The sequence below is a fragment of the Ischnura elegans genome, chromosome 10, assembly GCF_921293095.1.
Source record: "Ischnura elegans chromosome 10, ioIscEleg1.1, whole genome shotgun sequence".
In the NCBI taxonomy this organism is placed as follows: Eukaryota; Metazoa; Arthropoda; class Insecta; order Odonata; family Coenagrionidae; genus Ischnura; species Ischnura elegans.
Window position 1 is genome coordinate 81058021 of NC_060255.1, and position 13209 is coordinate 81071229.

The following is a 13209-nucleotide window of genomic DNA, read 5'->3' on the forward strand; positions in this document are numbered from 1 at the left end:
TCAGGCTTATAGCTAAAGCCATGGGAGTGAAAAAGATTTCATTTGTTGCAGAAAGTCGGATTGCTATTCCTTGCTAGTTGGCAGCAAAGGAGAACGTATTAGGGTTTCGGTTAAGGAAAGCATGCGGCCGGTGAAATGTTTGAAACTAACTGCCGCAAGTGAAAAAAGGCCGGACAGTTTTCACTGAAATTCGCATCCGCTTACCTTTTGAGAAAGGGAGAATTGAAATATTGAATAGCTATAGACACATTTTTCTGACATTGATCAAAGGTCTAAAGTATCAATAAAATCTATGACAATACATACGGAATTAAGGAATTTTCAACATGTAATTTTGGATAATTAAGACATTGAAATATTGAACAGGAACTGGTAAGTTTTTCTGAAATTCGTCAAAGGTGAAAAGAATCAAAACAACTTTCAATAATACAAAGGATTAATGAAGGAAATTTTTCTATATGTAATCGAGATGCAATTAACTACACAAAAACACCCCTGAGTTGCGCTAACTTAATTATGTTATGAGTTAACGTGCAGACAGTTAAGCTTGAAAGAAAAATACGATTTTTGAATTTTAAAGGCTCAAGAAAAAGTTGATGAGACCTTGAATATTTATTTTAGAAGGGAGAACCTAAATTGAGTAGGTTGAGGTCATAGACGTAGCTTGCGCCTCTATTAGTGATACACAGGAGCGTGAATACAGGTGTACGGAAGCAATAAAATTTTAGACAATAGATATTGAAATGAATGAAAATTTTCAAAACGTAATCGCGATGCAAAATATTACACATTAAATAACCCTGTGTCCTGTTCACCAAATACTATATCACTTAATGTACAGATAGATACCTGAAAGTATATGACGGATTTCAGGATTCTGAAGGCTCTTCTCTTTCAAGAATTAAAGACGCCTTGAATATACATTTTCAAAGAGAGGGACATAAGTGGAGTAGATTCAGGTCAAAGACGTTATTTGCGCCTCTCTTATCGAGATACAGGAGAGTTCTTTATGAAAAGCAGTATTTTTAACGCGCCTTCAAAGCTTAAAAAAAATCTCGGGCGACTTTAATGAATTCGAAAAGTTGACTCCACGCACCGCAGCGATGAAGCTTTTGCAATTTGCCGCGAACCCTGGACCGAAACCGTTGGATGAACTACAGTTTGGATGGGACATATTCTCCCGCGGAAAAGAAGATTCCGCGGCTTAATCCCATTCATCTGAACATTACAGCAATTCCGCCGAGAGCGTCCCTTAGATGGAGAGCCTCACTGCCGGCATCTAAATCGTCCTCACGACGCTACGCAGTAGGCAGGATAATCATCTGTGCAGACTCTTCCAGAGACGGCGCGGGGAATGTTTTTGCACCCACGACGGGTCGCCCGGAGAGTCACCCACAAAATGAGGTTTCTTACGGCGTGTTAATTAAGATTTCCTAGCGAGCGTTGGGGCGAGGGTAGGAGGAGGGAGAGGACATGCTCGAGGGTGTATTCACGCTTCCTCACCGAAGCGACTGCAAGAGGCGAAGACAAGGACAACGGCGGCTCCCTGCTGAAGTTGGGGAGATGCCTGGTTTGCATCCACGCATTGGGGCAGAAGATGATTGTATATGCCTCGCGTAGACAAGGAGTATAATTACCCAGGGTGTTCGCAAATGTGGCATTTTTATGGTGGTTAGCGTGACCTATGAATAGATGTTTATCCTCTTTAAACGCTACCTCGTGTGTATAAGAATAATTATGCACAATTCTTATGCCTAATTTTATAGTAATGAATTAACTTTTATCGTAAATATAGCGTACCAGCAATACCAATACAATTCTCATTTGTACTTAATTTAAACAACAGTTTCAGAGACGCATCTCATTCATGAATACCAAGCCATATCTACAAATCAAGAACGAAATTACATGTATTAGAATGTGGTATTTTCGCTCTATAAATGATATTATCAAGTAATTGATCGAGAATTAAGGCAAGTATTCAAAGCAAGAATATTTTAAATAATCCTTTCATTCTTAGTATGAGAGGGAATGGTACCAAAATTACGAATAAATGAATTGAAAAAAAGGGGAAATAAAGAAATTACTTCAACGATTCCAATGACGTTTTAGAAAATAAAAGGTACTTTGGTATCTATTCCGGTATGGACGTGTTGAAAGTGTGCTTACTCGTGTTGTACAGCATGAGAGAAAATATAGTGCTTACAATTAGATTAAACATTTAGATTTTCCAAGGGACGGAGAGATTGCAATGCATATAAGCAATTGTACAGGATCGAGGAGGAGTATATGCAGTGTGTTGGTTCAAGGGGGCGGATGAGAATAGAGGGAGACCTTTAGCTCCCCCTTTTTTCTTCCAGAGGGAGCGAAAATCACAAAGCACGGCTACACTGGAGGTTCCTCCGTCTGAGAGAGGCAAGCTGTAATCCCTATCTTGCTCCCTGTGGAGTTCACGAGGATGTTGCGCGGGGCGCATAGTTTTCGAATGATCACCTGAACGCGGAGTTGCTTCGTGGGACCCTACCATCACATTGTCCTCACACGAAAGGACTTTGGGGACATTGATTGGGAGATGGCAATTGCACCGGCGACCACTGCCTGAGAAGAAGTATAATGCGTGTTCCTCATAATTATCTTCCACTCGCAAAAGACAAAGCTTAATGTTCATTTACGACTCCATATCGCAGATAATCTTGTGATACAGTGATTCATTTGACAAAAAATAGTTCGAAGAGTGAATTTTAGGACAGGGCAAGAGCTTCCCATTTATATTAACCCTCTTAGTGCCACCGAAATTTTGTGGTAATAGCGAAAAGTGCCATCCTAGATGTAAGAGTTTTGTTGCACTTTATGAAAAAACACAATATTTAGTTGGTATTTTATATATTTAATGTTTTTTTACTTTACTTAAAAGGAACTATTTGTTAATTATAATATTCTAATACATTAGATAAAGGGTAAATTTAATTATTACAACAATATTAGTTTGAAAATCCGGTCTACTCTGAGCCAATATATCGGCTCGATAAGATAACGATACACCCAGGTTGACTAATTGGAATAGTTATGATGAAATGTGTCGTAAACAGCAAAAAGGAAAACCGTACCTAATTTTAATCGGTATGGCATACGAAGATATCGTATTGCCAGCAAATTTTATTACAACAGCTTACTACACATGTCTCAGTTGTTACACATTTATCATCGGTTACAGGAAGTACCTCATTGTAGATTGTGAAATCATTATCGAGTACTTTCTGATGGAGAAAATCGATGCACGTGCAGTAAGCTGTTATGATTAAATTAGTGCGCAATATTACCATATCTTCGTTTATCATTCGATACATTGCGCCACGACATCTGTCCTCAAAAAGTTGACTTTAATCGATATGATTACTTTGGTGCCTATTCTAGTAATGAAATGTTAATACTGTGCTTACCCTAGTTGTAAAGCGTGAGACAACGTGAAGGACGCACAGTCAGATTAAAATTGTCGATACTCCAAAGGGTGGAGAGATAAAAATTCGCACATGATAGGGTGCTCTTTGAGGTCATCTTTGCCTGCTGTCGGCAACCCAGCCAGCGACTCCATTTGCGAACATTTAAGGTAGGGGAGGAGGAGAGGTGAGGTTATTTGGGCCTGGGTAGTTCACCGCTCGGCCGCAAGGGCTGAAGCACCTCCGCGTGTTAAGCTTCAAACCCTCCTGGGCAAAATCCTCGGCTAAACCCTTCTCGAATCTCCCGGCCTCAACTCACTCTCGAGTCCTCCTCTCGGCCCATACATACATTTACGCCCAGACGATAAGCCTCACACCTCCACGGCTACCCGTCAACACGGTTCGCTTCGCGTTAAAAGCGATCGACCGCGTGCTATTGGGGCAAACGTCTTCTCGATTACGTCCCCCAAAGCGGGCGTAACTTCTCGATTCTTGCTCTGGGTTAACGATCAGAGCGATTTTGCAACGATAGCACCAACCAACCGGGAGTAGTCCTCGTTTAAGATGCGCGGCGCATAAAATTTTATTCCCGGATCTTTCGGGAACTCGGTGATCTATACAACAAAATAAAAATGTATTTTTTTAAACTAAGTGTTAACCGTCATAAATTTTCGTGAATCTTTGAAAGCTGATCAGCATAGTGTTCACTTTATATTATCATAAAATGAGTGTTATCATCCTTGACCTAGCCACACATGGCAAAAGAGCGCTTTGGACCCGTTGGAAATTGGCTTCACCTGGATTGATTTGAGAACAACAAGTAGTTTGACGAAGAGTAACTTAGTAACTGCTGAGTGTCAATTACGATAAAGAAGATAATGGAAATACTAAAGTGCTTAGGTACAAAAATAACTATTCCCACATGGTTGGAACAAATTTTGCATCAGAAGCACGATATATGGCCAAAAAAACATTGATATACACAAATTGTTATCAAGAGACATCTTTTTAAGCTAAACACACTCATGATATATCCATAGAAAAATTAGCACCGGAAAAATTATCTTGGCGATACTAACCAAAGGAGAATCGCTCTAACTTAAAAAAAAGCGACGAAAGAAATTTTAGACGCGATTTTATGGAATGTATGGAGTCTATATTTTGAATGATAATTTAATTTTCAACAGCATTGGCTGAATATTTACGATTTTTCTGAATCCATGATATCTTGTTGGAGTAGTGTTTTAAACTTGACCTGATATTACTTTATCTAAAATAAGTAACTTAATCTGGATATGATTACATTAACCTATGTCAAAGTTAATGCAACCATAACTAGTGAGGAAACGCTTGGGAATGTAGGAATCCAGCTTGGATTACTTGGAATGCGAAATTGTTTACAATTATTTTCTTTCCTTTTCTTGACCTTGTTTAATATATGATATAATGCGAATTCTTGGAGTTTAGGTCATTTAAAAAATAAGTTTCAGCCAACGTTTCGATTTATTTTTAAATCATCATCAGGGATCTTAACTATAAATATGTCAAATAAATATGTTCAAAGTTAAGAGCCCTGATGATGATTTAAAAATAAATCGAAACGTTGGCTGAAACTTAGTTTTTAAATGACCTAAACTCCAAGAAATATTATATCATAAATTGTTTATAGAAAATTTGGCAAAGAGATATTTTGGATCATTATCGTTACAAGTTGCAATACATAAAATTGTAATGAAGATACACTCAAATAGTTTGGTGCACGAATCCCTAAGAAGAATGAACCACAGACTTTACCTAAGAATCACGATAAATGATCTCACCCCATCGCTGTTCATAAACAAAGCATGCACGATAATACAACGGGCTAAGAATGAGTAGAGGAAAATAGGTTTTCCAAAGGTAATAACAAATAAATTCAAATTGCTTTCATGTGGAACCTCTGAAAACTATCAATTCAAAAGACACACAAGATATTACGTTCATCATCTCACGGCAGCAATTTCTTTCTTATGAGTTTGAAAATTTTACGATAGATTAAGAATGATAATATTGATACAATCAACGGCAGGGATAGCCGAATCACACATCTTTGAATATACAAAATGAAAGGAAAGCATCATCTTTAGCACAATAAAAGCCCGAAAGTAAAAATAAGTTGGATGAAAACAGAATTTACGTGAAAATGAGAATAATTTTTCATGAGAACTACTGTACTATCCCCTTCTCATTTAATTTTGCTTTCATTAAACTCTGACCACTTTAACGAGTTTGACCGCAATGAATTAATCCGTTATGGGTCTGATAAGACGCGAGTTTGAGACCAGTAAAAGTCATTAAAAACCTGGAATATGGAGTCTTAAAAGCGAGAATAATAGTCTTCATTTCCCATTTTAATTGTGCATTAGGAAAAAAAATGAGGGTAACCGTGGAAACGGAGGGGTAATTGAAGAAGTCGAGGACCACAAAATTTTTATTAGACCTCCAACATGCTCACGCCACAAGATGTTGATAACTCAATTACTGCCTTGGGTGGACCTTGATCACTATTCCCTTTTGTACTCTACTTCACCATCTCCACGAGGGTGGCAGCCATGTCATGAAGGAGGTGTTCCCCGGATATTCCTGCACGCGGGGAGATGACGGTAAGGAAAGAGTCGAACGTCTCCTCTCATCCCGACTAGAGGCGGGGAAGAAGGGACAGTACTTATAATGCAAATTAAAACAGAAAGACGTGCATCGTAAAATACGCCGCGAGCTACCGTGGGCGCGGAATACCAAGTAATGCTCCAGGGACCGTTATTAAGGGAACAGGGGAGGGAATGAGAATGGCCCCAGAGATGGAGGAGTGGGAATGAAAGGATTGGGATGGAGAGAATGAGAAATGAAAGTGGAGGAGGAGAGGCTAGGGCTCATAGGTATAGCGAAGGGTGTCCCTTTCCCATTCCTCAGAACCCGACAACCCCATCCCGGGATAAAAAGGGTTCTAGGAGGATGCGGCGAGGGTGGTTGTGGGTAATAAAAGGTCCGCAGCCCGGCGACGGCGCTTGCAATGAAACTTGGCGGGCTGCGATTTATTCCCGTCGGGTGAAGTCCTCGCCACGGAGCCCCAAATGCATATAACTGGCGTAATTAAAAAATGAGCGGAGAGGTTGGCGGCTTCCAGTAAGCCACTCCTTATGCAGATTGGATGCAATGGCGACAGCCTCCTCCTAGAGATTCTTATTTTTTAATATCAGAGGAAGGTTACCCGCAAAGAAAGGGATGGTACTCGATTGTAAGCTGGTAGATTCTTCCTACCGCCACGGCTCAAACCAAAAGCATCAGAAATGAAATTATAGTAATCAGGGTCAGAAATATTACTCCAGGAGCTATGCTAGTAAATTTAAAAAATAACAAAGGGATTTAAAATTTACCTCGCCGACAGTTTGAATACTATTAATTCTTCTCGCATAAAACATAAATTACGTGAAAGTGGGAAAAAATTCACGAAAACTACTCTTTAGTTATCAACTCATATCCTTTTGACGGTCGTCAGTTTGACTATTACAAGTATCCCAGCGCGTCGGTAAACTTTCGGGGTTAAAGTTTCGGCAGATCGAGTTGACAGAAATATTACATTAATTTTCGATGCATCAGATCCTACATGTGGGGTAAACACCAATCTTATGGACTTGATGAAGCTTTCGGTACAGAGTTCGATAGTTATGCCTATCATGGTTACAATACGCTACCCGACGAGATACCCCAAACATGCCAATATATATAAAAATTTTATCAGCAATTTTAGGAAATTTCAGGCTACTTAAAGGGCTTTATCTGTGATTTCCCTGCTTTGCCAGATTTTCTACACAAGTAGCATACCAGATGATAATTCATACAACTGGCGAAATTAAAACATGAGCGGAGAGGATGGTAGCTTCCAGAAATGCAAAATGCCACTTCCTATGCAGAATGGATACAAATGATACAGCAATTCTTACTTTTATTTCGGCAGTCAGGTGTCCACAAAAGAAGGGAACGTACTCTGTCATTAGCAGGTAGTTTTACCCTTCCGACCCTATTTATCCAGAAAAGTTGCTAATTTGAAAATCTGGCATTACCTTTCAAACAAACCAAGAATGCCAGCTTAAATACTTCTTTTAAGGTAGTTCCTGGAATTGTAAAAATTTTGATTTTTAACTTCAGAAGAAAATTAATTGGTTTTTTAGCATTATCAAAAGTAAAAATTGTCTTTTTGCACATTTTATATCGATATGCTGACATGAATAGCAAAAAATGAATAATCAAAATTTTAATTCAAATGAATAATAAATTCCCTTATACTTGTTTCTGATTCAATTCACATAACTGACGAGTCAAATATCTGCCTATCCAACAACTGTGAACAATTGCTCTACCTGATTAATTAACCTAAATTTCATCAAAGATCCGACGTCATATAACAAGAAAGCAATTTTACATGAGGTTTTACATTGTAAGGTAGCCGAAAAAGAGGAAAGGAATCAATGTGAAACTGTTTGAGCTCAATTTAAATTATTTATATGTTTGAAGATAATGACAGGTATGCCTGTTAGATTGATGGGATTAGAAAATTAATGTTGGAAAATTGGAAATATTCACGCCACGGACTAATTCAATATCAGCCTTATTATGGAACCGGCGCCGCTGTAATATCATTCCGGTTTCATGTATTTATGAGTGACGGTTAAACGGACATCGAGTGATTGAAAGCCTCAAATCGATTGCCCTAATTCCTTCCTATCTCAATGCTCCCCCCCCCCCTCCGGATTTACCCCTTAATGCCCGTACATCCAGGTCGGTAACCCTTCCGTAAATTATCGCTCTAAATTAGCTGCATCTCATTGAATTATATCCCATGCACAGGGAAAAAGGGAATGAATTTCTACACTATTACGCATTGAGAATTATTCATTTAGATTCCGGTAACCACACGACGATGGTGGCGTTCGTAGAAAAATTAGCGTGGATTGGTGAATAAAGGGGTGAGATTCGGTCGATTTTTAATTTACGTGAAAATTAGCGGGAAATGTTTGAACGCGCAATGACGTAATAATTTTTTTATCAATGACTCTTAGTTTTTATGCTCTTACCGTTAATCTCAGAAAAATATCGGGATAAATAAAAACATGAATCTTTAAATTTATGTAAGCAATGAACTTTTTCCCACACCTTTTTTATCTGTAATGACCAGGTTTTGGCACTTGATGCCGTTGTCAAGGTACCATTGCGATCCATCAAAGAATTCCACCGAACTACGCTGAAAAATCAATCTTTTATCGTGTGGAAAATGAGAGGTAAACTCTGGAAAAAGCATCGATGCGACTAAGAAAAAGAACTCAAATAAATTTCAATACTTCTTGTGTACCGGTTGGGTGCTAAGTTCTACAGAAGAGTGAAGGATGTCGTCAAGTAAGCGTTAATGTTTTTACATGAACGACCCAAGGCTACGAAAATTAAAAATAATACTTTGCTTCTTGATTGAAATTTGCGGAAGGGAATTGATTGTAAGAAACATGACTGATATTCAGCTTACACCCTGATCAGACAATGAGTTCATAGAGTCACGGAGAAAGTAAATTAAGTCCACAATCTTTATTTTACAATAAAGTTTTGCTCCACTGGTCGACGGTTTTTAAAACTTCTGAGATTGTAGCATGGCACGTAGTCAGTTCAAGGTACATAATTAACAGATGCGTTACTGGCTTAAATCAGAGGGAAATACAGCACTAAAAACTAATGCTGGGAACTCGCAAAGAGATTAAAGTTTTGCAGATTTTCTATATGTAATTAATATTTTGAAACACAATATGCTACAAGTATTTATAAACGGTTTATTTACTAGGAACTCAAGAGGCTACATAGTGCATTGATTGACTTGAGTATAGGAATGCTTTTAGAGAATGATTCGAAGAACATCGTAAAATATCCGCATTGAATTCCCAAGTCCATAAGAAACGACAAAAAACAGGTTTTTTTTTGCAACGGATAGGCATAGGAATTTTGTTTTTCATTTGATGAATAAGTGAGTTTCATGAATGGAAGGTCGAACTCAGTGCATTGAAATCTTTGAAGACGTGCATATAATGTTTTTACTTTTTCGTACAGGTTCGTAGATGACGTCCTAACACTCCCCAAAAACCTTTCGAAGGGGCTTGCACGGTGGTATGCAGGTGTAGTTGAAAAGCTTTAGAGGTTATTCAACCTATAGAGCTCAGAAATCACTTAAGGAGAGTACACCTCACGCCAGCTCAGACGCAAATCCGTGGTTTCCTTGTCATCTTCAGGTAAGCGCTTGATAATGCCGGCGATGAAGGGGTTCTCTACCCCTTCTACATGGTCGTACGCCAGAGTTGGAGTGGCTGCTGTAGTTTTGGCTTCTCACTTAGTGGGTCGTCTTCCAATCACAGCTGTAGTAAAGATTTTTCAGAGGTCGTCCGATCCCCACTTGAGTGCTGCATGGAGGGCGGTTGGGACGCTAAGCCGTGGTCGTCTCAGCACCTTTCGTGAAGAGTAGGCTATTTCCGGCGCCAGGTTTCTCTCCACCTTTTTCTCTCATTCTTGATTAAGACGCTAATAATCTAAGCTATCCGTCCCTCCTCCAAACCTACCTACCTAAAACCATATTGAAAATATTTCTATCCCTATGATAAATAGTTAGAATGGAAGGTGTTTAAGGAAAAAGGAAATGATTTCTAGTGCTATTGGTTTCTTAATTATAAGGCCGTTTTTCCCATCTCTTTCGTCTTTTACTTTATCTATTTTTCATTATAGTTACCACATATTTGAATAATGCATCTAGATATAAAAATGATGTACTCATTTCTTGTGCTAAATACATTAAGTCGAAATTCATGTATTGAAGGCCCTGAACCATTTTGTGAGCCCATTCGTTAAGTAACCGATCAGAGAATGTTTTGATGCAATATTCATGAAGTTGATCAAGAAAAAAAGTGAACGAAAACCCACAAAATCCTCTACGACTATTCATTAGTTAATCTAGATCTGGATAGGAATTAAATTGATGCATCGTCTTAGATTCATTGCGTACCACTGAGCTGTTGAAAGATACGCGACTACCTTACAGTTCGGCGTGAGATAGGGATCAGATGGCTACAGTTAGTCATTAGATATTTGCCCAACTCAATGGTTAAGCTACCTTTATTAATTTCCGCTCCCGTGCCCGCACGTTCAATAAGGACTAAGCTTAAGAGACGGAGGATAGTAAGCGGAAGAGACAGCAAGAGCTCTCATCTCATCAGATATAGGGACGCGGGCTTTCCGCACTCGCCCCGGCATTCCCCATCCATTCATCCATTCAACCACGCACACAAACACTCACGGGGTTGGCGAGACAATCCTACAGCGGACAGGGTTCAATATCTCCCGATTCCAAGTAATCCCGAGGCGCGCGGACGTTATCTGAGAATTCACGGGACCACTATCTGAGCCAATCACACACTCTGACACCCAAATCCACGCTCCAAGCGCCTCCCACCCCATCTCCAGCTGTACACAGTATATCAGCTCCGCTGGCCGATCGGTTTTGCAGTGGAAGGTGAACGAGCGAGGATAGCAAGTCATATGGAACGCGTGAGCAAAGACAGGGCTTGTAACCTCGAGCAAAGTGTCGAAAAATTCTCAATCACGTGTGGCCATATGGAAAATAGTTGGCAATATGTTGTGCTTGTTCAAAACACCACATAAATAATTATCTGTATCAATTCTTTGCTGGTGCTGCTTCCAGAATTTTAAAATAAACTTACATAAATATAAGATAAATTTAGCTGTAAGTAATTTAATAGTTATGTTTTGTAGGAAAAATAAATTTTGCATTATAGTACAAGCAGAAACTTTTCAGTCGATCACTTTGACGCCCAAATTCACGCGCCACCCTCCAATACCTCCTCAACTTAACATGCCGCAATGATTACTACATTGACATAAGATAATAAGTTAATACTGCCTTTTCATGTTATTAATTAGAAATATTAGACAAACAGAACTTTTGAAAATTCAATTTTTGCTCTTGAGAATCATAATTATTACCGTAAATGAGAATAATGGAGGCATATCGGCCATTGAAACTACTTCTAAACAATGATTTTGTTACGGTATAAACAAATATGCGAAGAATTTTAATTCTAGTACAGGCAGAAAATTTTCGGACAATCACTCTGAAGCCAAAAATTCACACGCCACCGAGCTCCTCTAATCAATCTTCCCACTGTAAACAGCATATAAGCCTCCATCGAGGATCGATTTTCGAGAAGAGGTAACTTGTGAGGATAAAAAGTCATACTAAAAGGGAGGAAAACAGCTTAGTGGTGCAAGGCTCAGAGATATTAGTAATATAGTTCAGTGGGCTGAACAAATATAAAAAATGGATGGCAAGATATCGTGCTTATTTAACAGACCACTTATGATTTTTTTCTTAATTTTTAATTAAGATAATTATTCCTCAATAGGTACTATTACGTTTACGGCATTACTGATTTGCAGTATTTTCAGATAAACTAGCGTAAATATCATATAAATGGAGCTGTTCCTAAGTTGATGGTTGTAGTTTGCGATAAAATCCGTTGGGAGGAGAGACAGGCAGTCAAAACGGTAACCAATCATTTTCTTCCATCCAATTAGTTCGATGCCTGGGCCTGGGCAGACAAATTTACTGGGATATAACTGATCGCACACTCTTCCACCAAAATTAACTCAGCGTCAGGATCTTCCCATTCCTCAAATACGTCGACAGAATCGAAACACAAGCTATAATACGTATTGTTATTTATCAATCTATGTTTAAATGAATCGCTTGTTTGGTTTCATTAGCATGGGGAAATACCTTAATACAGCCGGAAGTATCCTCAGTTTAACTAAATATTCAATATTTGTACATCGCATACAGTATAAAGTATAAGCAATGGAATGGAATATAACACACGGTCTCAGGCGTTATTTTGTGGAATTGCTTCATAAATGAATAAAATAAATAACTTTGTTTTATTCCACACTTATTTTAAATAGCACACTTTATTTTAACATAATAATTGAAACCCGGGTCGTGCTATTTAAAATAAAGTGTGGAATAAAACAAAGTTATTTATTTTATTCAATAATGGAATAGAATGTTTTCACTCCTGAGAAACGTAGGTAATATTTAAAAAAAACATAACCGAAAATATTGATTATCCGTTGAAATCCTCCATTCATATCTACTTATCAACACATTCAAATTTGGTATAATTATCAGTTATATTGGAGCGATTACAGAAATAGGAGACAATTAAACACTTTCAAGGAAAAAGCGTGGATTTCTCTTGAGGAAACACAAGACTTTTGGGGACGAATATGAGACTCATTTCGTGGAGGAAGGAGGAAAGGACTCACCGTGTACGTCCACCTCGACCCAAGAGAGTACCATGCCGCCCTGGTCACCGAGTGCCGGGCTGGCCACGCGGCACTCGTACTTGGCACCCAGGTCCCCGCGACCCAGCTTCAGCGAGATCTTGGAGCGGGACTTGGAAGAACCACCTGGTGCGTTCTCTACCTCCGCCTTGCCTGCAAACAAGAAAAAAATGTTTAAAATACACGGCATACGGAGGAAATTAGAGAATCAGGAATGGGAGACATTGGAAATGCGATAAAATCTCCTTTTGCTGCTTTTTTTAAATATTTTATTTTTCCTAGCTTTACCGCCTTAAACGGCTTTGACCGGTGCCAAACACGAGAAAAGTTGATCAATAGTATTCGCCAG

At 38.8% G+C, this 13209-nt stretch overlaps 1 protein-coding gene across 7 annotated transcripts in view; it reads right to left on the reverse strand.

Moving 5' to 3' along the window:
• Nucleotides 1–13209, reverse strand: part of LOC124166984 (hemicentin-1) — a 316617-nt gene that overhangs the window by 77677 nt on the left and 225731 nt on the right. For all 7 annotated transcript variants that reach the window (XM_046544739.1, XM_046544740.1, XM_046544734.1 and 4 more), the window contains exon 4: nt 12843–13013. In XM_046544739.1, the coding sequence (XP_046400695.1) occupies nt 12843–13013 (171 nt within the window). The remainder of the gene's footprint in view (nt 1–12842; nt 13014–13209) is intronic.